The sequence below is a fragment of the Eschrichtius robustus genome, chromosome 3, assembly GCF_028021215.1.
Source record: "Eschrichtius robustus isolate mEscRob2 chromosome 3, mEscRob2.pri, whole genome shotgun sequence".
NCBI lineage: Eukaryota > Metazoa > Chordata > Mammalia > Artiodactyla > Eschrichtiidae > Eschrichtius > Eschrichtius robustus.
In genome coordinates this window covers 40,642,006-40,669,925 of record NC_090826.1, presented here as the reverse complement: position 1 = coordinate 40,669,925, position 27,920 = coordinate 40,642,006, and the positions used below count along the sequence as shown (strand labels likewise).

Below are 27,920 nucleotides of genomic sequence, written 5' to 3'. Positions count from 1 at the left end.
AGATATACTGGGTTGATGCCACTGCCTTTGGGTGATAGTAGCAGCTCAGGGTAATGCCCAGCATGGGCCTCCCAACAGTCCCAGATCCTCCTGGCCATGTATCAACGTTCCTTCCTTGAATCAGCCTGAGAAGACAATAGCCCTGAGCTCATAGCACAGCAAGTTGCTTTTCTGGGCAGAATTTAAAAAAAAAAAAATTTAAAAAGCAAATACTTAAAAAGTCAAATTAAATATCACAGGGAAAAAAGGCAAAATCATGAAAAAATGTGGTCAATCATTAGCAGAGAGGTTGAAAAGACACGCTCCAGTTGCTTTAAAAACTCACAGAAACCAGGTCTCCTTAAAATAGTTTTACAAAGTACACTGAGAATTCCATGCAGTAATATGAAACATAAGTCCCCCTGCTGCCCCTGATCATGCTTCAGCTGGCTAAGCTGAAGGAGCTTGACATTAACCCAAGGCTCTGCAAAACTCAACAGGAAAGTGCAATGCAGACACAGTCACAAACCTGCCCCATATGTGTACATTTTCTGCTCCATTAAAATGACTTGGACAAGAGGCAAAGTACATCTGGCTGGTAGAAAGAGGGAGTTAGGGGAGGGGCAGGGGGAGGACAGTCAACCTCATCACAGGCCTCCCACTCCCCAGTCTTGCTTCCCCCCAATCCTTACCCCACACTGCTTCTAGTCTAAAATGTCTAAAATGCAAATACGACCACAGGCCTTCCAGGATTCCCCAGAGCCAAACTGCTTTGCTAATTTTCTTAACTCTATCATGGGGTTTATAATACCCACTTCAAGGGTTCAGTGTGAAATTAATTGAAATCGTATATATTTGTTGCCTGGCATGCTTGGTTTGTAAGTAAACTTTGGAGGAAAAGTAGATATCACAATGATCATCACTGAAACCAGGTCATATGAGGAGAGACAGGTGAAGGAAGTGAAGATGTCTGGGCAGAAGACAAACAAGATCCTAATGAGATAGCATCCCCAGTTCTTCCATATCTGATGGGCTGGCATGAGACTCTTGGTGGTGAACCTAGTATGACAGCTACAAGGTGACAGCTTCTTCCTCAGTGTAAGTATGAAAGACCTTTCTAACAGTCAGTAGTGTCCCAAAGATAAGGCGTGCTGGTAAACTTCCTAACATTAGAATTATATAAGAAGCATCTGGATGACCACTTGGCAGGGATATTGAAGAGGGGATTCAACTGTGATTTGGTTGAATTTGACATTTTTAGCCACCTCTTTAAGTATGAAATCTGTACTTTTGAACTGTCTTTGTGTGCCAATCAATGAATCATCCATCAACAGCTTTAGTTTCTGGTATGTGTAAAGCCTGGGGCAACAGTCTCTGGATCAAAGAGGTACTCTGACTCCGGTTTTCACTAGGACAGACGAGGCACACTTAGTAGGCTCTCTAGAAGCTGTGTTAAAAAACTGACTGTGTGATACACACAGAAAGCAGAAACTCTGGGTGTCTTTCTGTTGCCCTTAGGCTGCTGAAGTGTGTCTCTTTGAGTATCTTGTACATACCATTGCTTCTCTAGAATCCATTCTGTGCACCTACATGCAAAGTGAATTGAGTCCGTGTTTACTCTGTTGGCATCCACGTCATTATTTGTTCTTTCCTTCTTTCTGGGTTCTTGGAAAGTGGAACTGCCCCCTCATGAGAACGATTTACACTGACTTGGGTGGGGAATTTGTTTGAACCTGCGGGTGCAGTGATACTTAATATGTTCATGGATGTGTCTGTCTCACAAGAAGTAGAATCAGTGATCTGCACTTTGATCACCAGGAATGGGAAAGACAGAGTTGGGATTCAGCCCCAACTCTGAAAAGAAGGGACAAATGTTCAGAAAAACCACGCAAGAGGTTTGTTATTCATGCTGTGTCTTTCTTTAATGCATTTGTTTTATAAGCATTTTCTCCCCAGCCCTGTGCTAGGATCCTGGGATGCTGAGGTTACGCGGCTTTTTTGTCCCCCCTCAAAGAGCTCATTCTAATGAGGGAGGATAAAAGGTGCTGGGACAAAATAGTAGAAAGAAACTGCCTGTGCTTGAGGAGAGAGGCTGGTTGGGGATGCTTCACAGAGGAGGTGACATCTGAGCTGGCCTTCAGGGGAGGCTGAGGTCACTGTGCACTCCAGGAAGAAGAACTTCCCAGGATGAGGGCAGAACCAAGCACAAAGGCTTGAGACCTGATAAAACATGCTCTCTTGGGAAATGTCAAATAGTGTAATGTTTCTGGAGTGTACTGTGTGCAGGAATGTGGTAGAGATGAGACTGGTAATGTATCTTGAGGTCGCTCTCATTTAGATGGGCTAGGAGGTTGGCCACGGTGCTACCTGAAATTATTTCGCAAACATAGTTTGGAGCTTCGTGGTATTTCGTTAAATATGGCCAGCTCTGCACGACTCATCTTGTGAATTTTCAGAAGTCTTGCTACACATTACTTCCCCTTGACCACCATAGGAATGTATTCTTAAAATAAAAACTCATGTAAATCAGTCCAAAGAAATCATAACCATGAAGATAAACCTGCCGGAACAAATCAGAGTGGCTCCTCTTTTTTCCACAAGTATGTGGGGCAACAAAGGTTCAACATCTGCATCAGGAGAACATGTGGTCATAACTGGCTGTCACTGCATATATGCCAGAGGCTAAGTTTAAGGGAACTAGATCTGACCTGTACATTTGGATCTGAGAGCTGCATGTTGATGGCCTTCACCTGTATATAATGTACTCCCCAAATCACAGTGAAATAATCTGGAGGTTTTTGGTTTATCTACTTAATCATTAGTGTAGCTGATCTGAAATGTGAGCCCAGCGCTTTTTAAAAAAAATAATGCGTAATGCTTTCTGATTATAAAGTAATCCCTGCTTATTGTGGAAAATAGTTATATAAACACACAAAGGAAAATAAAATCGCCCACCACTACTAAGAAACAACATTTTGGCACATTTATTTTGTCTTTTTCTTACAGGTTGAGTTCATTAAAATGAATTTTTTTTTAAATATAACATTTAATTCAGTCTGCCACCTCAATTCAGCATTCCTCTACGAGAATACTTTTCTCACTATAACATAATTACTTACTTATACTTTTTTAATACTTTCAGACCCGATTGTAAGGGTTTCCAGGACAGAGAAGGTGTGTTATTCATACAGTAACCTAATTTTGGCACAGGAATCCAAAATTGAGACTTAAGTTCTGGTACACTGTCTTACACCGCAAGGGATCCAGGTGTTTGTGTTGTCTGTTCACCTCTCTACCACCAGCCCTTAGCCCAGGATCCGGCATGTAGCGCATACCCAGTGAATATTGGTCGCTTGAATAAAAGTGTGGGTGTGACTGAATGGCTGGGTGAATGTGGATTTTTATTTATTATTATTTTTCACCCCCACTTCTCTGAGCCCCTATCAGGTGCCAGGAATAGAAGTAGTCATATCTGATACAAAGCCCACCCTCTCAGAGGCGTCAGTGCGGGGATGCTGACCCCCTCTAATGTAGGATGGGGCGCCTATGACACAGAGCACAGTCAGAACTCCTCGAGGGGCTCCAGAAATGCCCAGCTAGCCCTGGGTTTGCCTTCTTCCGACCACCCCTCCGCTCCCTGCTCATTCCAACTGGCCCCAGTTCAGTGACAGGCATTCTGTGGAGGGGTGCTTCACGGGAGGAAGACTACAGGGGAGAAAAGCTACGCTGCTTCCTCCAGCTGAGAGGGGCCCTTGACAGACACTCCACTGCCCCAGCCAGCTGGTCCAACTGGAAATCCCAGATAAGCCCCAGTTTCTGGTCAGAACTAGTTTGGCAGCACAGGGGGAACATTTCTGGCTGACTGACCCTCCCCACAGGGGAGCTGGCGGTTTTTGCCAGAAAGAAAAAAACAAAAAAAACAATGAACTAAAGGGGTTGAGAGGAGCGGTTTCAATTATCTGATACACTCCAAAATTCTGCTCTCTTGCAAGTTTACACTTAGGAATCCAAACAAGATTGCCCCCTGCCCTGCATTTATTCTCTCACACTCTCCTCTCCTGTGCAGTGCAGTTTTGTTGCAATGCAATTTGTTTTGTAGTGCGACCGTTGAAGCCACAAATCCTGCACGCAGCGCGACTTGGAATATTAGTCAATGCATTTTTTTCCTGCAAGGCTATTGTTATTATCATTATCGCGATTTAGCGTCTCTGCCCTTTCCCCTCCCTCGGCGAATCGCGCTCCGGCTGTGATTGCTCGGGTCTGACTTCGCGAGTGGCGGTGCGCTTCCAAACCCCCTCCTCCGCCCCCCGCCCCCCTCCCTCCAGGTTCCGCGCCCAGGCGAGAGCAGCCGATTGGCAGAGCGGTGCTTTCAGGAACAATAACAGCGGGGGGAGCCCGGGTCCCGGGAGCCGCCCCCGCCCCCCGGCCCGGCCGCGCGGCTCGCGCCCCGCGCCGGGTCCCCACCTCCGCGCCCGCCCCGCGGGCTGACCGGCCGACCGGGGCCCGCCCCCGGCGCCCACCATGTACGCCTTTGTGCGGTTCCTGGAGGACAACGTCTGCTACGCGCTGCCCGTGTCGTGCGTGCGCGACTTCAGCCCCCGCTCGCGGCTGGATTTTGACAACCAGAAGGTGTACGCCGTGTACCGGGGCCCGGAAGAACTGGGCGCCGGGCCCGAGAGCCCCCCGCGCGCCCCCCGCGACTGGGGCGCGCTGCTGCTCCACAAGGCCCAGATCTTGGCGCTGGCAGGTGAGCGAGCGGTCCGGGAGGGACTCGGGGACCGGGCGGGGGCCGGGAGCCGGGAAGGGGGCCGGGGGGAGCCGCTGCTTGTTCCGGCCCCCTTCTCCCGTCCCGGAGGCTTTTCTTTGGGGGACGGGGTGTCTCTAGAAGGCCAGACCAGTTAAAAATACGGGATGGTCCCCTTTGTCTTCCCCGCCTCCCCGACACCTCCCGCGCTGTCAGTCTGTCTCCATCTCTCTGTGTCTGTCCTACTCTTTCTGTTTCTGTCTCTTCTCCGGCTCCCTCACTTTCCTGTTCTCTCCCCGCCTGTTTGTACCTTCATTTCTCTGTCTCTCACCTTCTCTTTACCTCTCTCTCAGTTCCTTCCCTCTCCGCTCCTTCTGTCTCCTTAAGTTTCTCTAGCTGTCTGTCTCTCCCTTTAAGGCCCTTAGTACCGCCTGGGAGTGAGGAGGCAAGGCTTGGTATTGTCAGACTCTTGCCAGGTGGGAGTCCCTCTTCACAGAGGGAAGCTATGACATCCTTGTCCCATTCGGGCCGTCATTGGACAGGATGAAGAGGCCTTGATCACTGGGTACTGGGTGCCACTCTCTCCTGCCCCTCCCTGGCTAGGTGGCAGAGGTAAAGCAGTAGTGGCACTTAGCATCCCTCAGACTCCACACCCCTTTTGAATCTCCCAGAAGGCTCTCTGAGTGAGAGCTGAGAGCCAGGAAAGAGTTTCTAGGTCAGGATAAGACCAGACCTCCCATTCCTGCTTTCCCAGGGCCCTGAGAAATAGGCAAGGCAGGTGGTCTCATCCCCATTTGACAGATGGGCATGCTGAGGTTCACTTGGTGGTAGGACTAGAAACCAGCCCCCTAGCCTCCTTCACTAGGTTCTTTCTGCCACACTGAGGCACCTTTTCCTTTGTAAAGTCAGTGGATCCTCTTTCCCAGCTAGTTTTAGGAGGCTTGGGTACAGATACGAGTGGATGAGGAAAGTATCACTTCCGTTTTGGGGAGCAGCCTTTTAGCTGTTGCTGGTAAGGAGGGTGTACCTCAGAGTGGGCAGAGACAGTAAACCACGCTGCCCTCCAGTTGGAAGAGAAGACCAGGGGTTAGGAGGTATTGCTAGCATTTTGTAGTTTGAGACCTTTCCAACTTCCTTAGCTTTCCTTAAAAGATGAATTCAGCATGTATCATATTTAAATTTGGCAAATAAGGAAACTGTGACTTGAAACAGAGAAGTGACTCTCCTAGGGTCCCATGGCAAATTAGCAGTAGCGTAGAGCCGTGGTTCATGAAAAGTTTCCTTTCCATCACCTCCCGTTGCCTCTGGAAAGTAGGTTTGCCAGAGTTGAGGAGTGAAAGAAGAACTGGAACCCGATGGGCACCTGGGGCCCTTTTGGACAGACTGTGTCCTGACCGCCTCTCTGGCAAGCCCTGGGGCACAGTGGTATAGACCCGCTCACAACACCTGGGCATGCCTGGGGCCAGAAGAACAGAATGAAGGAAAGTATGTAGAAAAGGGAAACCTTTGTAGCTGATTCGGTTTTATTTCGTTTGTTTGCTTGCTTTTAATTACCTGAGGGAAGGAATTAGGAGATTTTTCCCCAAGAGTACAGTATAGGCCTGAGGAGGTTATAGGTAGGTTGTACCCTTAGCTTCCCCTTGGCTAGAAGAAGAGAAAGCATGCTCTTAATGATTCTGTTATACTCCTAGATCTGGAAGGGCCCTAGGAGAGGGGGAGTGATGTGGTCAGAAGGAGTCAGTGGCAGGTAGGTGTTTTAGTGTGTAATAGCTGCTTTCCTCTTTTAGAGATTGTCCCTGCATCCACTTATTCATGCAGTAAACATCACCACTGTGCTTGGCTATTGAGGCACCGCAGAGAGGCTGCTGAGGCAGATGGCAGCCCCCACAGACTCTGAGTTTGGAAATTGACAAAAGTCTTCTTCAGTAAGACACATGTAATTATTGGTGTGAGGACCGTGAATCTTGACTCTATAGTCTATTCATCCTCCAAGTTGGAATGCTGATAAATCTCTAGGGTTATTGAAAACAAACAATTAAAAACACACACACACACAAACAAACCTAGGCAACATCTGGAAATCGGCAGAGTAGATCCAGAGAAGAAGTGTGGCGCCAGTTTGAGCAAAGTGAGTTGAAAAGCACTTTCCTCCACCTCTCTTCAGGTTTTTTTCTTGGGAAGAGCAAGGGGAAAAAAAAGAAACAACTTGCCATTGACTAGGCCACATTTAGAATTCCAATCAGCTGGTTAGCTTTTAAATTGGAGCCACTGTCCTGGCTCCAGACCTGACTGGAAGGGCCAGGGTAGGTTTGGGAATTCATTTATCCTGGAAGAACTCTCCCATGTGACTTGAAACCCCATCTTGGACGTGGTGGCTCTGAGAATTGCTTGCAGTGACTTCGTCTTAAAGAGCTCATCTTCTGGCATCTCCTAGTTGTGAATACCACGGTGCTGTGGGACCAGATGTGAGGCGGCGAGCCCTCAAGCGGGAGGCAGAGATAGCTATGTTTTTGTGCATTAGCCATGAGTCATTAATCCCTCTCTGGCACCAAAAGCGTAGTTTCAGGGGCAGTTCGGGGCCGCTTTATGGCTTTTGGTGAGAAGCGCGGTACTTTACTGTTTGCCCAGGCCAACCCAGAGCTGTCTTCAGGTGTACCTCTTCTTGTGTCCAGGAAATGTCAAAGCCAGCTGCTTTGGGACTTTGCATTTTCCAGCATATGCTGGTCTACATCATGGTTTCCATGTGTGTCAGACCCAGTATATAGCCTTGATTTCAGTTCAAGGGGAAAAAACAAACACACCTTTACTGACAGTCTTACTTTGTGCCTGTGCATTATCTCTGTTCATCCTCCCCAGGACCCTGTTGGTAGGGATTGCCGTTGTTACTATTTCCATTGTGCAAATGAGGACAACTGAGTCTCAGAGACTCCTCTCCAGCTGTATAGCTAACAAGTGACAAAGCCAGACTGGAAACCGAGGTCTTCCAGTGCCAGGCCCCCACTTGGAAATCTCCTTCGTAAAGTAGCTGATGTTCTCGTCAGCCACACAGCAGGCTTGGAAGGAGTGAAAGGCAAGAGAAGAACTGTCCGTGAAGCTGACAGTTCAAGGCAAGTTTTCGAGCCCAGGAACAGTTTTAGATGCTGAGCTTTCCAGCCCCTTCTGTTCTTCCTCTCTTACCAGCCTTCCTCCTCCAGAACACACGCACTTTCCTCCCTGCTAAGTTGTCATTTTCCTCAGGAAATCTCAGAAGAGCTCCCATCCTCCATGGTCCACCTATCTCAAGATGTGGCTCACCTTTGGATGTGGTCTCCTTCGTCACTCTCACTTATTTGCCAGACAGCGTGTTGAAAATCAGAACAACCCATTTGGAGAGCTTACCATTATCTAACTGCAATCCAGTCTGCTACTGGGGCTCATGGTATTGAATTCATGGTTTTTTTTATGGGGCCAAAACTGGGTTTTCTCAGCTCAGAGTCTTAAAATTCTATGCCATTCTATCCAGGCACTTTGGCTGTGTTATTATTATTCGGTGTGCTAAATTCCTTTTGTTGTCAAATGTCCCCCTCCTACTTCCTATACACCAGGCCCAGTGCTGTAATAAGCGAATGCTCCAGTGCACCAGCAGGTCTGAGGTCCTGGGACTGAAATGACAGCACAATCCAGGCGAAACAAAAGTTAACTTTTCAGGCTCTGCCGCGTAGGGTTTCTGTCCGGGCAGAACGACAGAGAAGAAATGGGCGTCATCCTCAGGGTGAGTGTAGTCTTAGGGCCCGATGTACGTGCTAAATAGAGGTGGAAGCCAGGCACCAGGGCAGCACAGAGAAAGGACCCATTCTAGGTGGGCTTTGTGGTTTATCGTGTACATCTTTCCAACTCTACCACCACTGCCCACATTCCAGGCGTGCACCAGCTCTTATCTAAGGCAGCACAGCTGCCTTCTAATTGATTACCCTGCCTCAATCTGTTTTCCAAATTGCTGTCAGAATAATCTTCCAAAACACAGTCTTAGTCAAGTCACTTCTCTCCTTAGAACCTTCTGTAGCTCCCTGTTGCCTACTGAATAAAACTTCAGCTTCTCAGCCGGGGCGTTCATAGCAGCCCCAGACCAACCCCATTTCTCCAGCTTCCCCCGAGGCCTGTGGTACTTCATGCCATCTTGAGAACACACCCTCAGGCACTCCTTTGAGCCAACCAGGATGGATTAATCATTGTGTGAGATGGGGCCTCTGCCCATGGAGCTCACCTTCAGTGGAGAAGGCAGACACGTGACATGCTTGCAGTCCCGTGAGCTGAGGACGAACGCCACAGAGGAGTGGACAGATGCGTTGGCAGCTCCCTGTTCCGCCCTCAGGCCCCAAGGGAAACTCTCCTTCCTCGGAGCTCTCCTTTTACTTTGCTGTTCCTCACTTATCTTAGCATTCTGTGTCTTGTCTTGGTTAGTCGTGAATAGGTCTGTCTTCCTACCAGACAGTGAACTCCTCCAGGACAGGGACCTGCCTTCCTTCTCTCTGCATCCATAGTGCCCAGCACGTAGTCCGGTCAGCCCAAGGGGAACTCACCAACTTGGGGAAGACAGGTGCATTTGTTATGCTTGGGGAGAAGAAGTAGGGAGGACAGGAACCCCTGTAGCAGCAACTTGTTTTTCAGAACAGAAACCTGGGGTGAGTTTTGGAGGTTTCCTCAAACTTTGTTCACCTGGAAAAAGTCAACATTCTTTATCACTCCCTTGACTAGAAGAAACCACACACTTGGGGGGAAATAGCTTCCAAAGCCACGTTCTTCTTGCTTTGGTAATTTTAGCTCATTCAGGGCTCAGGTCCCAGCTTGGCATTGTTGGTCCAAATGGATCACTTGCTCCAGAAATGCTTTGGAACTTCTACAAAGTTAGCAGTGAAGCAGGGGAGTAGCCGATTTCATATGCAAAGATTGTTGCATGTCATCAGTGGGAGACTGCCAACGAAAGGATTTTTTTTTTTTTTTAAGCGAGTGAAAACTTTTAATTTAGGTTTTGACATGTTCTGCTGATGTACATTGGAGCGAAGATTGGAACTTGCCTGCTGTCATCTGTTGCAGATTCTACTGAAGTGTTAACCATTTAAGGTCCCGTCTGATGTGATTTGTCATGTTTAAGAACCACATATTTGTTACAGCTAAATGGTATGTGTTGCTGAGTACTTCAGAGTTCTGGTTCACAGGATGAAAGAAGAAATTGCCCCAGGCAAGCTGAGGTCTTGCTCTTTTGTGTGTTTTTTTGTCATTCAGGAGCACACTGGTGTTTATTTTTTAAAATGCACCAGAAGAGTAGAATTCAAACTTAGATCTTTGACTTCAAGATTTATTCTCTTTCCACTGTGCCCACGTGCTTTGTCTTATAAGCTCCTTAGAGAGAGAAGATGTGTGTACTCTTCATTTTAAAAGGCTTACTGGAAAAGCATACATACCCTGAAGAGCTTTTCTCTGGTTCATTTAAGTTCCCCAAGTATTAAGTTACACTAGGTGGTCAGTCTTATACTGGAGGGAAATACAGGAGGAGGAATAGGCATTGTTTCTTGCCTTCAAGGACTCATTCACTAAATATTTATTAAGTACTCACCAGGCTCCAGGCTCAGTGCTAGGAATTACCATATACATACTCTGTCTGCACCCTTGTGAGGTAAGGCTTCTAATTTTACCCTGGGAGAAGAGAGCTACTCAGACAATTGTTTAGTGGGTGCTGTAGGTGCCAGGCAGTGGGCTAAGGTCTTCCCATGCACATGAAGCTTTTGGAGAACTGTGAGTCAGGTCAGTCAAAAAGTATGATACCCAAAGTAGGGTGGCAATGGTTGTGATGGCTCTGAGATGGATTAAGGAAGGAGAATCCATAGGACTTGGGACCTGTCTGGTTGTGGTGATGTGTGTGATGATGATGTGGTGCTCTGGGCTCTCCTCCCTCCGTGGGGAGCATTAGAAAAGTAGTTGGTTGGAAGAGGAGATGATGAGTTCAGTCTGAGACAAGATGAATCTTGGGGGCCCATGGGATATCTGGGCAGATACTCCAGGAGAGCGATTAGGCATGTGGCCCGAGGTTCAGGAGAGTGCTCTGAAGTCGGGCTGAAGATCCCAATGGGGAAGTCATTAGCCATGGAAGTGGTGGGGTCACAGAGGGAGAGGGGGCAGAGTAAGCGAATCATGCAGAACTCTTTAGAACACCAGCTTTTAAGGGCACAGCTAAAGAAGAAGAGCCCAAAAAGGTGACTGGGGAGAAGCAGCCAGAGATGGACTAAGAATCAAGTGATAACCAGGAGAGATGGGTGTCCTGGGAATCAAATAAGGAGCGAGGTCTTTGTATCCCAGATCTAAGCCTGTTTTCGTTTCTTTTAACTACACAGCAGCTACTTTTTCCTCTGAGCTCATTGGTGAGACATAGTAGGATAGGACAGCTAAATATATAAGCAGGAGAAGAAAAGATTTGCATGGGATGATATTTTGGTAGTTTTGAATGTCTGAGTTTTGCCCCACTAGAAGAAGAATCAGACCTGTTCTTTGAGGTCCAGAAGGCAAAATTAGGTCCAGAGAGTGGAATTCAAAGCGGTTGGTGGGAGGAATATAATAATAGCAGAGAGAGTGGATGAACAATGGAAAGGGCTTCTAAGCATAGTGATGAGCTCCCTGTCAGGGGAGGTGGATATTCCGGAATGAAATCCTGTCCTATGGGAGAATTGGTTAAATGACCCCCTCCCCCAGGTCGCTTCCTTGAGTATCAAGGAGGAAAATTTAGAGAGCTGAAAGAAGATAGGCTTTGAAGTGAGACAGTCTGGGTTCAAACTGGGACTCTGCTATTTACAAGCTGTGTGACCTTATGGAGATTACTTCACTTCTCTGAGTTTCAGGTACTCAAATGTAATGTAGAGATGGTAACGAGCAACTTGCCCACTATGTTATTTAGCAAGGTAATATGGAAAAGTATCTGGCACATAGTAGGTACTCATTAAATATAGGTAGCTGATAAGGACTATGGTGGCTAAGCATTCTTGAGAGAACAGCTTGCTTAGTCGTGGGTGCCACCATTTGTGGAAAGGAGCGACTTAGAGGACCAAGGAGAAGACAGGTTTAAAATTTAACTTGTGGGTGTTGTAAATCCTCGTGGGGCTTGACTTTAGCATGAAAGGCTTACCGTCTCCCCCCATGTTTTGTCCCTCTGTGACCCTAGGGTGGGGCCGCTTATTACATGAGGGTGGCTAGACAAATGAGTCAGAAGGATGAGGTCCCTAGTTTTGTCTGTGCCCTAGCCCTGTGCCAAGGCCAGTGAGGCCACGGGAGTGAGAGCAGGGAGACCTACTGAAACCTGGCTGGCAATTCTTCTCTCCCCTTTCGGATGGTCTCAGCAGGACATTTCTTCAAACGAGCCCACCTGGAGGGATTAGATCATCTACTCTTGCCCGGCACTGCATAGAAGAGAAAGAGAAGTGGAATTCCCTGTGGCTGGCCAGTGGTCACACAGCTGGAAGGATCTCTTAAGGTTTTCTAGTCTAGTCCCTATGTTTTACAGAAAAGAAAGCTGAAAGGAAGTAACTGGTCACCCAGAGAGTGAGTTACAAAGCCAGGCCTCGAACCCGTGTCTCTTTCTGCTTTACCACAGCAGGGCACTCATCTTCGTGTTGTCTTGGCTAGATACAATCCTTGAAACTTGAGAATTTTGTCTGCCTTGGATTTTAAAAAAACAAACACCACAGGCCAGAGAATGAGATATGCATGCCTTTTCTGTGGCATGCCTGTTTTTAATGCAAACATAAGACTTTGCAAGGTTTTTACACAGATGAAGAACTTTAAACTTGCATATAGGTATTTTTAAAATAAGACGAAACCTATGTAAAACAGTTTATGTTTAGCCTTTCAGAATTTCATCATAGCTAACAAGCCCACACCACATTAAACTCTGACATTGGATTCTTTTAATTATCCAGCATGATTTTATGTAAAATGGGAGTCAAGACAGTACCTCTCCCATTTTAACTGTATTTCAAATTCTTCAGGGGTGTCTTCACGTTTGAAGACAGAATTGCATTGGATTTCCTGTCCACCAGCCTCTTTTCTAAAACACTATTTGCTCATTAACCACGCCTCCATTTTTTTTTCCAGTGGTTAAGTTTAATGGGATGTTTCCCCCTCTTAGATTAATGACAAATACCAAGTTCTTCTATATTTTTGAAGAGCAGCTTCTACCATATTTTATGGCTTTGAATAGGGCCTCTATTTGGGGCTTATTTAGGGCTTGGTGGTCTTGATAAGCTTGGAGTTCAGGAGGTTGGTATCAAGTCATACTAAGTTCAGTTTGGGAATTTATCACAGCATTCTCCTGGATGTAGGCAAGGGCTTGGGAAAAAAGCTGGCACTTGGGAAATTATATTGACACACTCACCATTTTATATGTGCCTTTTAGTTTGGTTGAGGAAGTTACAGCAACTTGGTAATTTTTCTCTTGTTCCTATAGGATAATTAGATGATAGAACCAGGGCCCGAGTGACATGCAGGCCTGACTGGAAACTCTGGCTCTTACATTTAATAACTTTATGTCTTGGGCAAGCCACCTCACTTCTTTGACCCTCAGTTTCTGCTTCAATAGAATCATTATGGGGATTAAATATATTGATGTTAGTAAAGAATTTGGCATGGGGCCTGGCACATAGTAGTTGCTTACTCAGTATTTGCTGAATAGATGAATGCAGTTAGCTGGCAACATAGTAGCTGGAAAGGAGGAGGAGAAAGTTGATGCCCAAAAATCCTTGGTGGTTTTCTTGCCCTGGAAACAAAAGAATCAGGAAGTTAGAATCAATGAAGTTTGTCTCTTCAGAGGCTACATACTTATTTCTGTTTACACTAAAACTGATTACTTGGTCTTAAACTTGGAGCAGTTGCAAAGGTGGGTTGACTCATCCTTTTGAGTCTACTGCTAATTTCTTCTGTGGTTTCCTGGAATGCAAAGCCAGAAGCATACTCCAAAGCCACATTAAAATGCTGCATGAAGTCACCTGCTGTCTTAGATGATCCACACCACCGTTCACCTTCATTAATGTGACCAGTCAAGAGTTATAGCTTCTTGTCACCCTGTGTTCAGTCTCCTCCTCACACCTCATCCATCTTGCTTGCCATTGCCACATTAATCTTCCCCAAACATCTCTTGCATCATGTCTCAATCTGTGTTGGATACCTGCAGTGGTTCTCTTTGCCACAGGATAAAAGCCAATGACATAGCCCACAGGGGTAGCCTCACAGCCAGTATTCACTGAACACCTGGGACAAGAAAGGCACTGTGCTTGGTGTTTTATATGCACTACCTTTTGGAAAACAGTTTAGTATCCCCACTTTACAGATAATGAAAGTGAGACTCGGACAGGTGAAGTAGCTTGCCCAAGTTCCCACAGTTAGTATGTAGCAGAGCCAGAATTCCAAGCCAGGACTCCCTGATTGGAAAGACTGGGCTGCTTTTGTTAAATCCTGGGCCTCCCTCTCCCAACCAGTTCTTCCACTTTGTACGGTGACACTGAGTGTTCCGTAATCTTCTGTCGACGAGGTGCGGATGTGAGGCATCACCTTTAATTTGGGATTAGGATTAGGAAGGCCTGGAGGTTGGAGGTTTGCCCCCACATGAGCCAGCATCTCTCAGGAAGTCAAGCCCTGTATTCTGGTTGGGATTCTTGGTACATCCTGGGTTGTAAGGATCCGAAAGACAAGGACCACTTAGCACAGTGCTCAGCACGGAACGAGGGCTCAGTGAATGTCCGGAGACTGCAGAAAAGGACAAGTGGCGGCCTCAGATCTTCCTGAGCCCTCATCCAGGGAGCACGGCTCAGGGAGGAGAGTGAGGAGCGTTAGGATGGAGCCAGCAGGTAGTTATCGCTCAGCAGAGCCTCAGGATCCCCCTGGCCAAGCGCTGGGGCAGCCAGGATCCAGGTCAGGGGACGTGTGATTGGAGGGACTGTCTGCTTCTGCTCCTTTCCGGAACTTACTTCTGTCACCCAGACCTTCCTGTACTGCTCAGCCAACCCTTTCAAAGAACCCATTCAAGCCCTGAGCCCTGGCCTACAACCTAATTCGTTGTGCCTGGCGATAGTTACTGCTATCTGGGGACTTCCTGAGGCCAGAGGGGTGTGGCAGGAGGGCAGGAGTAAAGTGGTCTTCTGCTTTGAACTTCAGGCTGGGGAATTTAGATGTCCTTATCTAGAGCCATCATTCATTCATTCAGCACTTATGAATATGGCTCAACCATATTTCTGGCATGTGTTTTTAGAGAGGATAGAGCATGGGCTTGGGGGGCAGAGAGATCTAGATCAAATCCTGCCTCTGTGCCTTCCCATCTAGGTGGCTTTAGGCCCTCTTTGAGTCTCATTTCTTCTTTTGTGGAAAAAAATGCAGCTAATACTTGATTGCAGGGTTGTTGGGAAGTATAGTAATATACGTGAAGAGCCGTAGAGTGGCATCTGGTCGGTAATAGACATTCTAAAAGTGGTAGCCTATTTTTTAATTGAAGTGTAATTCACATAAGACAAAATTCACCATGTTAACCATTTTAAAGTGTGTACAATTCAGTGTTCTACAAATACCACTATCTAATTCCAGAAAATTTTCATCACTTAAAAAGAAATCCCTGTTACCCATTAAGTGGTCACTTCTCATTGCCCCTTTCCCCTATGTCCCTGGAAAACATTAATCTACTTTCTGTCTCTGTAGATATACCTATTCTGGACATTTCATATAAATGGAATCATATATTATGTGGCCTTTTTGTCTGGCTTCTTTCACTTAGCATAATGTTTTCAAGATTCATCCATGTTGTAGCAAGTATCAATACTTTATTTCTTTTAATGCCTGAATAATACTCCATTGCATGGATATACCACATTTTGTTTATCCATTCATCCGTTGATGGACAATTGGGTTGTTGCCACCTTTTGACTATTATGAATAATGTTGCTATGAACGTTTGTGCACAAGTTTTTGGTGGACATGTTTTCATTTCTCTTGAGTATATACCTAAGAGTGGAATTGCTGGATCATATGGTTATTCTGTTTAACCTTTTGAGAAACTGCCAAACTGTTTTCCATAGTGGCTGCACCATTTTACATTCCCACCAGGAATGTATGAGGGTTCCAGTTTCTCCATATCCTCCCGACACTTGTTATGTTTATTCTCTGTTCTTTTCTTTTTTTGACTGTAGCCATCCTAGTGAGTATGAAGTATATCTGATAGTATTATTTTTGATTTGCATTTCCCTAATGACTGATGATTTTGAGCATCTTTTCATATGCTTACTGGTATAGCCTCTTTTTATTATTCTTTCACTAAACATTTTTGTTGATGAGTCCCTATACTGTATGGCCAAGCCTGTGATATGGGCCCTGCCCTGTGGTTATCCACACTCCAGTGGGAAAGGTAGACCTCAGAACAGGTGATTGCAACATAGGAAGAAAATAGGCTACAGAGAAGGTATGTATAAGGTGTAATGGGACCTTAGAGGAGGAAAGAGGAGCTGAGTGGAGGTTAGGTGGAGTTTGTCAAACAGAAAGGAAAGGAGGGGGCATTCCAGTTAGATGGAGGGGGCGTGGAGCTTTGGGTACAGCTGGTGGGAGTTGGGCTCCTGTCATCATATGGGGAGTAAGGCTCTCTCAAGTGTCTCCCTTCTCAAGTCAGGTGGCTGAGTAGGTCTCCACCTCCAGGGGCAAGCCTGCAGCAGCCCTGGGCCAGCCGCAGGCTCTGCTGAGCTTTGTCATCTGCTGTAAGTACCAGACTCTTGTTGCCTTCAAGGCACATTTACTCAGCTGATTTGATCCCACTTGAGGTCAATATTCTATCTCCCTTCCTACAGAAAGAGATCAGTGATGCTCATTGACACAGCAGCTTGCCTGACTTCCCACACCTACCACGTAGCAGAACTGGACTTGGAATCCAGGCTGTCTGACTTTTCCACACCTGCAGGCTGAACCTCAGTTCTTCTTACCTTAGCGTTCAAGGCCAATTATTCTCCAAGCCCCAGCCACCTTAACTTTCTTTCTCACCTTTTCTTCCTGCCTATAACTGAACCATCTTTTGTAACCATTCCGGTCTAAATGTTTTTGCAATCTTTCTTTTTTGATTTCTGTCCTTTACCCCTCTTCTTGCCGTCAGTAAATGGCTATCCTTTTATGTACACTGACGGTCCAAGTGCTATTCGCTCCGCTCAAGTTCTTAACACACAGAATTGATCATCTTCACGGCATCCTGGCAATGTGAGTAGGAATTATTTACTTCAAGTCACAGATTAGGAAACAGGATCAGAGAAGTAAATTAAGTTACTCAAGACCACCCTGTAAGTAAGGAGTCTAGTTCAAAGGGCCCTTCCTCTCAAAAGCCTGCCATGGTTACACTGACCAGAGTGACCTCCCTTGCCCCCAAGATCCTATAGCAGTTACTTTCCCCTTGTTCACATTCAGTATTTGAGATCTTATCTCAGTCTTATTTGAGGGCTTTTCTTTTTCGTGGGTTTTTATCTTGTGTCCCCTAACCAGGTGTTCATTCTCAGTGCCCCAGGGCCCCAGCCAGATCCTGCAGGTGTAGATTCTCAGTAAATGTTAAGTGGAGGCTTGGGAGGAAAAGCTCTGAACTCTGGTTGCACAGTCTGAGTTCTCATGCTATTCACGTATGGCACTACCTTCTGTGACCTTGCGCAGTGATGGGCTCACCAGAATGGGAGCCCTGCCTGTCTTGCCCCCCCTGTATCCCTGGGCCTGACGGTTGAGCAGACAGATGTGTGGATTTACCATTTGGAACCTCGTCTCCATTTCGAAAGGGTTAAATGAAATGATCTGAGGATCGCTCTCAGTTGAAATATTGCCCAGTTTTGTGAGTCTGAATGACTGCTTCTCTCCATGCCAGCACGATTCTCAGCTACAGAGCTTCAGCTCAGGGAGGCAGAGCATAGCTTGTCATTTCTAGTTCGGTGGCTGCATCTCAAAGTTTTGCCCTTGACCTTGTCAGACTGAAGACTAACCCAGGAGCTTTGCCTCAACACATTCAGAAGTCCTAACCCCACCCTCTCATCCCCTATATCCCTTTCAGTTTCTCTCCCTCTTTTTTCACATGTGAAAACACCCGCCCATCCCATTTCAAGATAATTTCCTTTGGAGCACCTTCTTTAGGTTTTACATTTTAGCAGCTTTCTGACTTAGAAGGAATGGACAATGATTTATAGGAGGTGAGCTACTGCTCTTTTAGAAAGACCACAGTCCCTGCTGTTGTTCATGCCGAACCCATTGGGTGTATTCTATAGGTACAAAGAGAACAGGAACAAGAACTGGCCTTTTTGTGAAACCAGAAGCCTAGGATTGCTGCTCCGCTAGCGGGAAAGGGCATTTTCATCTCTGATCAGGAGGGGTTGTTAACAAGACCACCTCTTCTTTTTTTGGGCATTTCCCTTACACTAGATACCCTTCTTCAGTCATTCCTTTGTTTTTTGTTTTTTTTTATTTTAATTGTATCTTTATCCACCTTAGGCTTAGGGAAATAAAATGATTCTGAGCCTGTTGATAATGCCAGTTTTGACATCCTGTTCATCGAGTGCCTAGTGTGCACCAGCCGCGCTGTGTGGTAAGCGTGTGACGCATTGTCGCTGTCGTCCCCACACTTCTTCATAGAGGAGACACCTGAGGTCATGCCATTAAGGCCTGGTTGCTCCCTCCTCGCCCTGTCTCGGCAGAGCTGAGGTCCACACCGAGGCCTCTCTGGTGCTGCAGTCCCACCCTTGACCAGCCGGGGCTCCGTTCCTAAGAGACATTTAGGAAGATTTGGCATTTGACTACATTCCGGAATAGTTAGGTGCTTACAAGCTTCCTTTTCAACTTTGCCAACAGGTTGTGAGGAGAGGAGCCTGCACTGGGGGAAGTGTAGGACCATGTTCAACACACACACATACATGTGCACACGTGCTCACACGTAAAGACCCTGAGAGACTGAACTTCACCACTCCCTGGCCACGTGCCACATCCAGCGTTGGGCAACATGCTACAAACTACATTTAAGGTATAGCAGCAGTGGGAACCTTTGAGGAGTAAGAAATAGTAATTCCCAGAGTCCCAGTTCAGGCCCAGAAAACAGGACCCCAAAGTATTTACCACAAGGGCCAGCTCCAGAGCATGTTCGAGTTTCTACCTCTGAAACTCTCCTCTTTGAATGTTTGCTGTTGACATCTACAGTGAGAGACAGGTCTGGGAAGTAAAGTTTGAGATCTGTGCAAGAGAAAAACAATTCTCTTTCAGATGATCTGAAGTTGAGTTTAAAGAATAAGAAAGTGAGGAGAAGTAGTGTCCCTTTGTATTTGTGTAGCACTTTTGTAGTTTGTAATGCACGTCAGTGTGTGTTGTTATCACACGTTAAGCAGTGGGTGAGATGCCAGAGGCCTGTTTCCCACTCCTGCCTCTTCCTCAGACTCACACCCTGGGCACGCTCCTTCCATCCTCACCTGTAAGATGGGAGAGTTGGGCCACTTGGTCACTGAGGCCCCCTAAACTCTGTCATTTCATTATCTGATACCAGTAAATGTTGCTAGTTACTCTTCCGATATGTGTCTTAACTCAGCCTGTCTTGTGTCTGGGCTGTGGGGAGGCTCTACCTCAGCTCCAGTTCAGGCTTTATCTCCATAAGAGCTGTCATCCTTTCATGATCATCAGTACCTGAGCCGGCAGAAACCCACCAAGTTTTCCTAGGAGATCATTTGCTTAGAAATATCTCGGTTGTCGAGGGATTCATGTGCTAGTTAAGTTAAAACCAGATAGCAATCTAAGGGCCATTCCAGTTCCAGGATTCTAGAATTCCATAAAAGGCCACCCTTGAAGATATACTTAGGGAAACCCCTCAGCAAATTCACTGGGTGCTATTTCAACGCTTTGTATGGTGGTGCCTTTAGCGTATACCCTTGAGCCTAGAGTTTGATCTGCACTGCTGCTACTAGGAGCCCTGCGTGTAGAAGGGAACATGTCTTGGGTTTGTTTGCTTTTCCTCTTTAACTGGTCTGGCCTCAGACATTCTCTAGTATTTGAGGTTATGGGCATTTTGAGCGTTTTGACTCATAATGAACCTTATTCTCTTGATATGCATTTTAGAAGACAAATCTGACCTTGAAAACAGTGTGATGCAGAAGAAAATAAAAATCCCCAAACTTTCTCTCAATCATGTAGAAGAAGATGGGGAAGTTAAAGATTATGGGGAAGAAGATTTACAGCTTAGACACATCAAGGTAACAAAATCTTTCCTCTTCTTTGGAAGTATGGGGCAGCAGTTTCAGATTTCTTACAGCTAAAGAATTCCAGTCTGGCCTCCTCTGCCCATGTAAATGCCCCCTGGTGTCACGGGCCATGACTTTTTCGCGTTGGGAGAGGCTCGAGACAGCTAGTGTGAGTTTGCTCTGCTGGCTGACTCTCCAGGGAGCGCTGTCCTGTTTGTACCATCTGTGCAGTGTCATCGCTGCTGAGGGTTGGGAATGGTGCATTTCCGTCGGGCCTCCAGCTCCGGAGAGGTCACTGCTAGACTCCAGGAACATGGCTGCTCTTGGGCAGCAGTTCAGAGCCAGTCACTATCAGGCTGCCCCCAAACAGCTAAGGGTGGCCTCACGAGGAGATGGGGTGCGCCAGGTTCAGACAGAGGGCTTTAATGTGACCTTGGGTTGGAAGAAAACTTTTGCATGAGGTTGCACTTCCTTTGGTGTGCGCCCTAGTTGGTCTCCTCCAGCCTTCACTTGTAAGCCTGCTGAACATCTTGTTCAATAAGCCAGATGTTTTTTTCTGTACGATGGGTGCCCTGGAGGAAGGGAGGAGGAGGAGGGATGCCTTCTGCACTGACTGCAGTCTGCTTTTGGACACAGGCCAAGGACATCCCCAAAGCATAGTCCAAAAGATGCAGTTGAGTTTAGTTCATGCATTCATTGCACCCGTGCTATGGGCCTTGGCCCTTTGCTGGTTCCTGGGGTCATAGAGATTAGACAGACATGGTCACGGCCCTTAGTGGTCTCACAGTGTAGTGATGCAGACGGGTATCCAAAGTGATCATTATAATTTTAATGAATACATTCATCTAGACTACTAGCAGCACTTTATCCCAGTGGATGAATGACAGGATAGGATTTTGTCATGTAACCTAATCTCAGAGTCATGTTTTTTTTGTTTTTTTCCAAAATTTTTAGGAACTTATTGAGAGGTTAAGGCAGGCTTGACCTGACACAGTTAAGTTGTCTGGAATCTGGTATCTCCAGTTATCTGCATCTCCCACAAGTGCCCCCAGTCAGGAGAGCTCCTAGCCCTCCTGCACTGGGTGAAGAATTCAGTTGGTCCTATAACTCCCACTTCCCCTCAGTGGGAGCTTTGTCCACTTGAGCTGGAATTTCCTCAGGCAGCTGAAACCCCAACCCCTGGGTAGTCCTAGATAGTTCTCTTCTCACTAAACTGTCCTCTCTGTATCCACTTCTTGCTGAGCTTCAACTTGGCCAGAGTCCAAGGAGAGGCTAACAGATGTGGGGGAAGGAGCCTAGTGCGCTAAGTCGGGCTTCAGGTTCTGGGTCTGACTCTCTCTCTGTAGCTCACCGTGTGACCCTGAGTGTAGTCCTTCCCCTCTCTGAGCCTCAGTTTCCTCACCTGTAAAATGAGGGAGTTAAACAGAAAGAACCTTCCAGTGCTAGCGTTCTTTGAACTTTTCAGTTACGTAAACATTTATCCAGCCCCTGCCAAGTGCCAGTTCTGAGTAGGCAGTGGAGAAACAGAAAATAAGACCCGGTTCCTGCCCTAGATTAGAGTCCTTAGCATCTTTCCCGACTGCAGCATTCTTGAGGAAAAGTTTACTTGGTGGAATGCCCTTTCTTTTGTGTGGGGGGGAGCAGGGGGAAGGGGCTTTTATGTTTTTGTTGTTGAAGAGATTTGAGTGATGGCTCCCCTGGGATGGCTAGGCCTGGCCTGATTTGTTACTGATTCTCCACAAATACACATTGAATACTCCCTGTGAGCAAATCACTGCCTGGGCCCTGTGGGTAGGGTGGGAGGCTGGGCAGTTGGGGAGGGCAGTCATGATCTAATATGCACCCGAGAGGCAGAGTGATGGAATGGAAGAAGTGCTGGCCTGGGAAACCAGAGTCCTGCTTCTGCCACTAACTGACTGTGTGACTTCGGGCAAGACCCTTCCCCACTCTGGACCTCTGTTTCCCCATTTGTAAAGTGAAGGGCTTTGATGACGTGTCTGCACAAGTTTCTGCAAGCACTGATGTTCTGTGGTTCTGTGATTCTAGGATTGTCTGGGGAAATATTGAGCCGCAGTCCAAGAAAGTCCCAGCTGCCCTTGCCTGAACTGATTCTCGTTGTCCTACACAGAGACCCGAGGGGCGGAAGCCGAGCGAAGCGGCGCACAAGAGCATCGAGGCAGTGGTGGCCCGGCTGGAGAAGCAGAACGGCCTGAGCCTGGGCCACAGCACATGTCCGGAAGAGGTCTTCGTGGAGGCCTCACCGGGCCCCGAGGACATGGACAGTCTGGAGGAGGCCGGCGTGCCCCGGGCTCTGTATGAGGAGCTGCTGCGCAGCTACCAGCAGCAGCAGGAGGAGATGCGCCACCTCCAGCAGGAGCTGGAGCGGACTCGCAGGCAGCTGGTGCAGCAGGCTAAGAAGCTCAAGGAGTACGGGGCGCTGGTGTCCGAGACGAAGGAGCTCCGCGACCTCAACCGCAGGCTGCAGGACGTGCTGCTCCTGAGGCTGGGCAGCGGTGAGTGCTCCCGCCGCGGGCCGCCTGCCCCTCCCCACCGGGCAGACGGCGCGCGCCGCTCCCCTCCCGGGAGGGCAGCGGGCAGAGGCAGGCCGAGCGTCCCTGAGGTGAGGGAAGGGCAGAGCTACCCCAAGGGAGAGCCACTCCCCTCTCGGAGCGAACCGGACAGGAGCTTGGGCGTGCAGCAGCCTTAGCTATCCAGAGCACAGCAGGCAACGTCAGGAAATGGGGCTCAGAGAACGAGAGCTGGCAGCGTATTTGGCACCACTCATTTATGCATCCATGTGGCAAGAGGCAGGACCAGGGGTACTAGGAAGCCTCTCCAAGGGGGCTTCAGGATAGTAAAGAGAGCTAGACAGCACCCTGGAAAATGTCTTACTTTAAGTCAGAATGTGATCAGTGCCACAGGAGAGATGTGGATAAGATGGCAGGAGAGTTCAAAGGATGGAGCGAGGTTATTTGTAACTGAGGGGGGCTTCGGGAAGGGGGTGGGCCTTGAAGGGTGGGCGGGCTTTCAAGGCACAAGAGGAAGCAGAGGGCAGCAGTCTCACTGGGGTGTTAAGAAGAGAGACTGCAACTGTAGTTTAAGAACAGGTGATTGAAGGCCTTGAAAACTATACCAGCCCGGGGTGTCTGGACTTGTTTTGGTGGGAATGAGAAAAATTAAAAAGGTTTTGAGCAGAGAGGCACACGACCTTAGATTAATAGAAAGATGTATAAAACCCCTCAGGTTTGCTCATAGAAGAACTTGATAGGCTCTTATATTGCAACTGAATTTAACAAACTAGGTTTTTAGATATTCACATCTGACGTGGTTTAGAAGCAGGAATCAAGGGAAATCTGAAAGGGAGCAGCTTTGCCAGCAGGGAGAAATGACTCCTTACCTGAGAGGAAAAGACAGAAACGCTCTTTCAGAACACAGGAATCCAAGACTGTAAAAAACAGAGGCCAGTCAGTATTGAGCAAATCACTATAACACAAGTTCATAGCCTCCACATCCCCTGAGGACAGTCATTAATAAGCCTGCATCAGTGTTCTTTGCTTCAAAAAGGGAATAGACTAGTCTAGAAACACAAGTGCCATCCCCAAAGTTTAAATCAAATACAATTTTATACTCAAGAAGGAAAGTTTGTGTTATCTAGAAAACAGATTGACATGGAAAGCCTCATTCCTCTTTGATGTTTAGATAAAAGTGCTACCTTACTTATATTTACAGGTGCCTTTTACTACCTAGAGTATGTCCCCAAGGCAGTGCCTCAGTAGATCTTCCGGGTGGCCTAGGGAGTCGGTCAAGAGGCCTTTTCATGCCCTTGTTGCAGAGAAGGAAGCTGAGGTTGGGACTTAACGCAGAGTCACCTGGGGAGGCAGAGGCAGAGCTCACCTCAAGCCATATCCCCGACCCCTAGGCTAGTCATGTCCCCACCCCCTGACTCCGCCTTGGCCGTTCTCCCAAATCATAGCCCCTAGAGGCGCCCAGTGACACCAGAGGTCACATGTGGTGTGCAACGTAAAAACTTACTAAAATTTTTTTATCAAAATAAAATCTCAAAGAGAAACCCTAACTATAAAAAAGTGTGAAAACTGTATTGATCTTGGAGTGGGGGTGGGAGGCGGGAGAGAACTGAGATTTTCAGAGAGAAAAAGTGTTTCCTGGTCTTTGGATGAATAATTTTTATTTTCCTTGCACTCTGTATGCTACGCCTTCTGTAAACTTCTTTGGGGTGGAGGGTGGGAGGGGAACAAAGCATACTAATAACAAAAACTCTCCACGTCATTATTTCAGCTCCCAGGGAAACTGCCTGTTCTGTATGATGATGACCTGAGTTTAAACTCCAGAAGCCACTCCTAACCCTCTGGGGCAGTAAGACAGTGCATTTTGTATCAACATGTTCCTCTTTAGTCTTAAAACACTTAGACAGACTTGGCCCCGACCATAGTTTCAGTGTCTTGATCATTCCAGGCACTCCCACCCCACAGGCCTTGAATGCCGTCTTGGGGGCCAGTGGCTGGCTCTTCTCTGATCCGAGTCACTATCGTCATCACAGTGGGATGGACTGAATCAGCTCAAGACACAGGTATTCGTAAAGCACCCACCATGTGCGGTGCCCTTTGCTCCAGGGACCATGGGTGTCCCAGAAAATCACACCTGCTGTCCGTGACCTGTGAAAGCTTAAAGTCCATCGATTAGCACTTGTTAATCAGAGAATGATAATGTGCCAAGTTCTAAGATAAATCCACAAGAGTGTAGTAAAAGGCTCCCTACTCTAAGGGGAGTTTGTATGTTTTCATGGATGTAGTCTAGTCTGGTCTAGTCTAGTCTTTGGAACCAGACAGGCCTGGATTCAAACCCAACTTCCCCACCTCCCAACTCTGTGGCTTTGGGAGCCTTCTTTCCTTGCGTTCTTCCCTCCTCCCTCCTTTCTTCCACAAATATTTACTGGTCTCTGCTGTGTGCCAGGCATTTTGCCTAGTGGTTAAAGTTCAGTACGTTCAAGATACCGCCCTTGCCCACTCCCCTTGAGGAGCTCAAAGCTTGATACGGGAGACAGCCACTGACACAGTGCCAGCACAGGGATAGAAGCTCTGCTGTGGGACAGCAGAGGAGCGGCCTCCACCGAATTTGGGGGATCAGGGAAGAAAGGCTTCCTGAAGGAAGTGACTTCTGAGCTGGAGCCTGAAGGATGCATTTTTGTTATCCAGGCAGGGGTGAGTGGGTGGGAAGAGCAAGGAGCAATCTAGGCAGAGGGTACCTCTCTGAGACTTGGTGTTCTCATCCGTAAAATGGAAATAATAATACCCCTCTCACAGCCTAGGGATACACAGCATACTGTCTGGCATTCTGTTGATGCTGAATTACCATTAGCTCCTTTTTCATCCCATTTAGTGGAGGGGCTAAGACAGGGACTGATTTGGTTTTTAACTCTGACTCTCCTAACCAGTAATTGGCTGTATGACCTTGAGTAGGTTAACCAACTTCTCTGCCTCTCAAGGTCTTCTATTATAGAAGAGAAAATGAGTTATATATGTATTTGTTCATTCAGTCGGTCAGCTCACATTGACCGCATGCTTTCTGAGCTTAGGAACTTGGGGAGATACAAAGAAGACTAAGACGTTGGAAGCTGGGGAGGGCGTAGTGATGGAGGTAAACATGTAAGCACGTGATTGAAATGCAGTGTACCGAATTTTGGGGAAGGGGCTAACATTTGAAGGTGGAAGGCTCTCTGATTGAGTCTGGGAAAACACCCCCTGCCGTAACGGCTCCTGCACTGTACACACCCGCAAGAAACCTATAACAGGGCAGAGAAGAGCCAGAAAGGGACTGAGAGACCCTCTTTGATTCTCAGCAGCACATTCCACCCTGGGGTTGATGCGTGGCCTGGGCTGCACCGTCCTTGCCCCCCATGCGCCTGGCTCAAGCATTGCTCTTAGAGGCCTCCCCTTGTGTATTTTCTCCCTTCCACCTTGCCAGGGGCCCCATCTCAAGGATCTTTGTCCATCTTGGGTGCTGGATCATCCACAGGTCAGGGATGCTCAGTTTTAAAAAGAATCATTGCTGACTTTCCCAGGCATTGGGATCCTACAGGCTGTAGATGGGAGAGGGCAGAGAGCAAGAGCCTGGCCTCTGGAGCCCGAGGGGCACCTCAGAGTGGCAAGCAGGCCCTCTGGCAGCCAGGAGTTGTAATGGTGCAGCTGGTGGAGGGTAGGGGCTGAAGGGTAGCAGCAGCAGCAAGGTGGTATAAGAAGATGTTTGAGAGACTGCGCTGGACGACTCACTTCTTCATTTGAGTGTTCATTCTTTCATTCATTCCACAAATAAACACAAGATGGATTTAACAGAAAAAATTCTCTAGAACATGGAGCCTTGGAGTTGTGAACGAGCTTAGACAGGATATAGGGTGTTGCCCTCACGTTGCTGATGAGGAAACGAGCCCAGAAAGTGCCACAAGCCTATTCCTAGGGGTCTCCTGACAGCTGGTCCTGGGAGCCTCTCTCTGGGCCCTTGCCCACATGCCCTTCTTTCGCCCTTGGACTTCATTGTCACTGACATGGGGGTGACCCCCCCAGCCTAATCCTCCCAAAGGACATCTCTCTGTAAAGTAGAACTTTCCTTTTGTATGATCTTAGCATGGGAGGCAGCCCTCTCTGATGGGAAGGAACCTCGCTCTCTAACCCAGAGAGTCCCTTCGCTGGGAGCCTCTGTCGTGGTGTCAAAATTAAAGGAAGAAGCATATGTAAAGAATAAAGCCCTGTGACCAGCATATTGTAAGTGTTCAATAAACGCCAGTCTCTTTCTCCTTTTCTGCCCTTTCCTGTTTGCCTTCTCCCAAAGAAATAAGTGCTGAGGACACAAAAAGCATGAAGATCTTCTACTTTATAAAGTACAGATTTATTTGTGTGTCTGTCCATTCATTTATTCTTTCATTCATTCATCATTTATTAAGGGCATCCATTGTGCCAGGACTGTGTTAGGTGCTGGAAATATATTGATAGAAAGACAGTCCCTTTGTAAAACATTCACGAGCCTAGAGTGAGAGTGGTGTTTATTAAGCCAGGGCTTGGCAGTCTCCGAGAATTCCAAGGGGATGAGGGGGAGCGGAACAGTGGAAGCCAGTTAGTTGCAAAGCTCTGGTGTATCAGAAGGAGTAAACTCTAGCGTCTGTCTTGGTTTCCCCTCAGCCAGATTCCTTGCTCTTAGAGGTCAAAGACCGAGGCTTAGACGTCACCCTCAGCTTTTAGCACTCTGAGTACCTCTTAGATAGTTAAAATCGTTCCGGTGTGATTCAGGTAACATTAGTTCGACTAAGGCTGGAAAGGGCTCTGTGAGTGACGTAGAGGAGGAGACGGAATCCCTGCCTTCAAGATGCACACGCAGCCCGAGGCGGGGCACAGCCCTGTACACCGGACAGAACAGAGCAAATGCTGTAGCTGCAGGGGGAGGCATAGGATGGCTTTGGATTTTGTGTGTGCTTTGTAGGGAATGTAGGTGGAGATGATGAGCTCTGACCAGAAGAGGCATAGATAAGAAGAAGAATATCAGTAATTCACATGTACAAGACGCTTCACAGGCTTCAAAGACCTCGACATTTTTATCTCATTGGACTATTCCGATAGTAAGGATTATTATCTCCATTTGAGAGAGGAGAAGGCAAAAAGAAGAGATAATGTCCCTGCCGGCCAGATCACAGGCTAGTTGAAACTTTTGAAGGAGAAAGCCACTGTGGCCCGCAGATCTGTCTTGGCTCTTTAGAGCTGGGTTTCTATCACCTCTGTTCCCCTCTGGGCTCGTGCCTTGTGTTCCGTCCAAGGTCCGTTAAAATACCAGCTTTGATCTTTAAAATCCTGTGCGGTCTGAGCTGGACTCTGCGCACGGGTCTCTGACAGTGCCTTTGAAAAGGCAGCCACCGTCAGCCAATGCCTCCTGCCGGCTCTCCCCTGTACTGGAGGCACCGC

At 47.5% G+C, this 27,920-nt stretch overlaps 2 protein-coding genes across 4 annotated transcripts in view; both read left to right on the top strand.

Annotated features, from left to right (window-relative positions):
- The window catches only part of AGBL4 (AGBL carboxypeptidase 4), a 1,261,847-nt gene that overhangs the window by 1,006,413 nt on the left and 227,514 nt on the right, over positions 1-27,920 (top strand). The window lies entirely within an intron of this gene.
- The window catches only part of BEND5 (BEN domain containing 5), a 46,903-nt gene continuing 23,457 nt past the window's right edge, over positions 4,475-27,920 (top strand). Inside the window, exons 1-3 of one of the 3 annotated variants that reach the window (XM_068537957.1) lie at positions 4,475-4,726; positions 19,835-19,968; positions 22,085-22,469. In XM_068537957.1, the coding sequence (XP_068394058.1) occupies positions 4,501-4,726; positions 19,835-19,968; positions 22,085-22,469 (745 nt within the window). In that variant the 5' untranslated portion in view covers positions 4,475-4,500. Of the gene's footprint in view, positions 4,727-8,030; positions 8,142-19,834; positions 19,969-22,002; positions 22,470-27,920 lie in introns of those variants that run through there. The other 2 variants (XM_068537958.1, XM_068537959.1) reach the window with 2 other exon arrangements.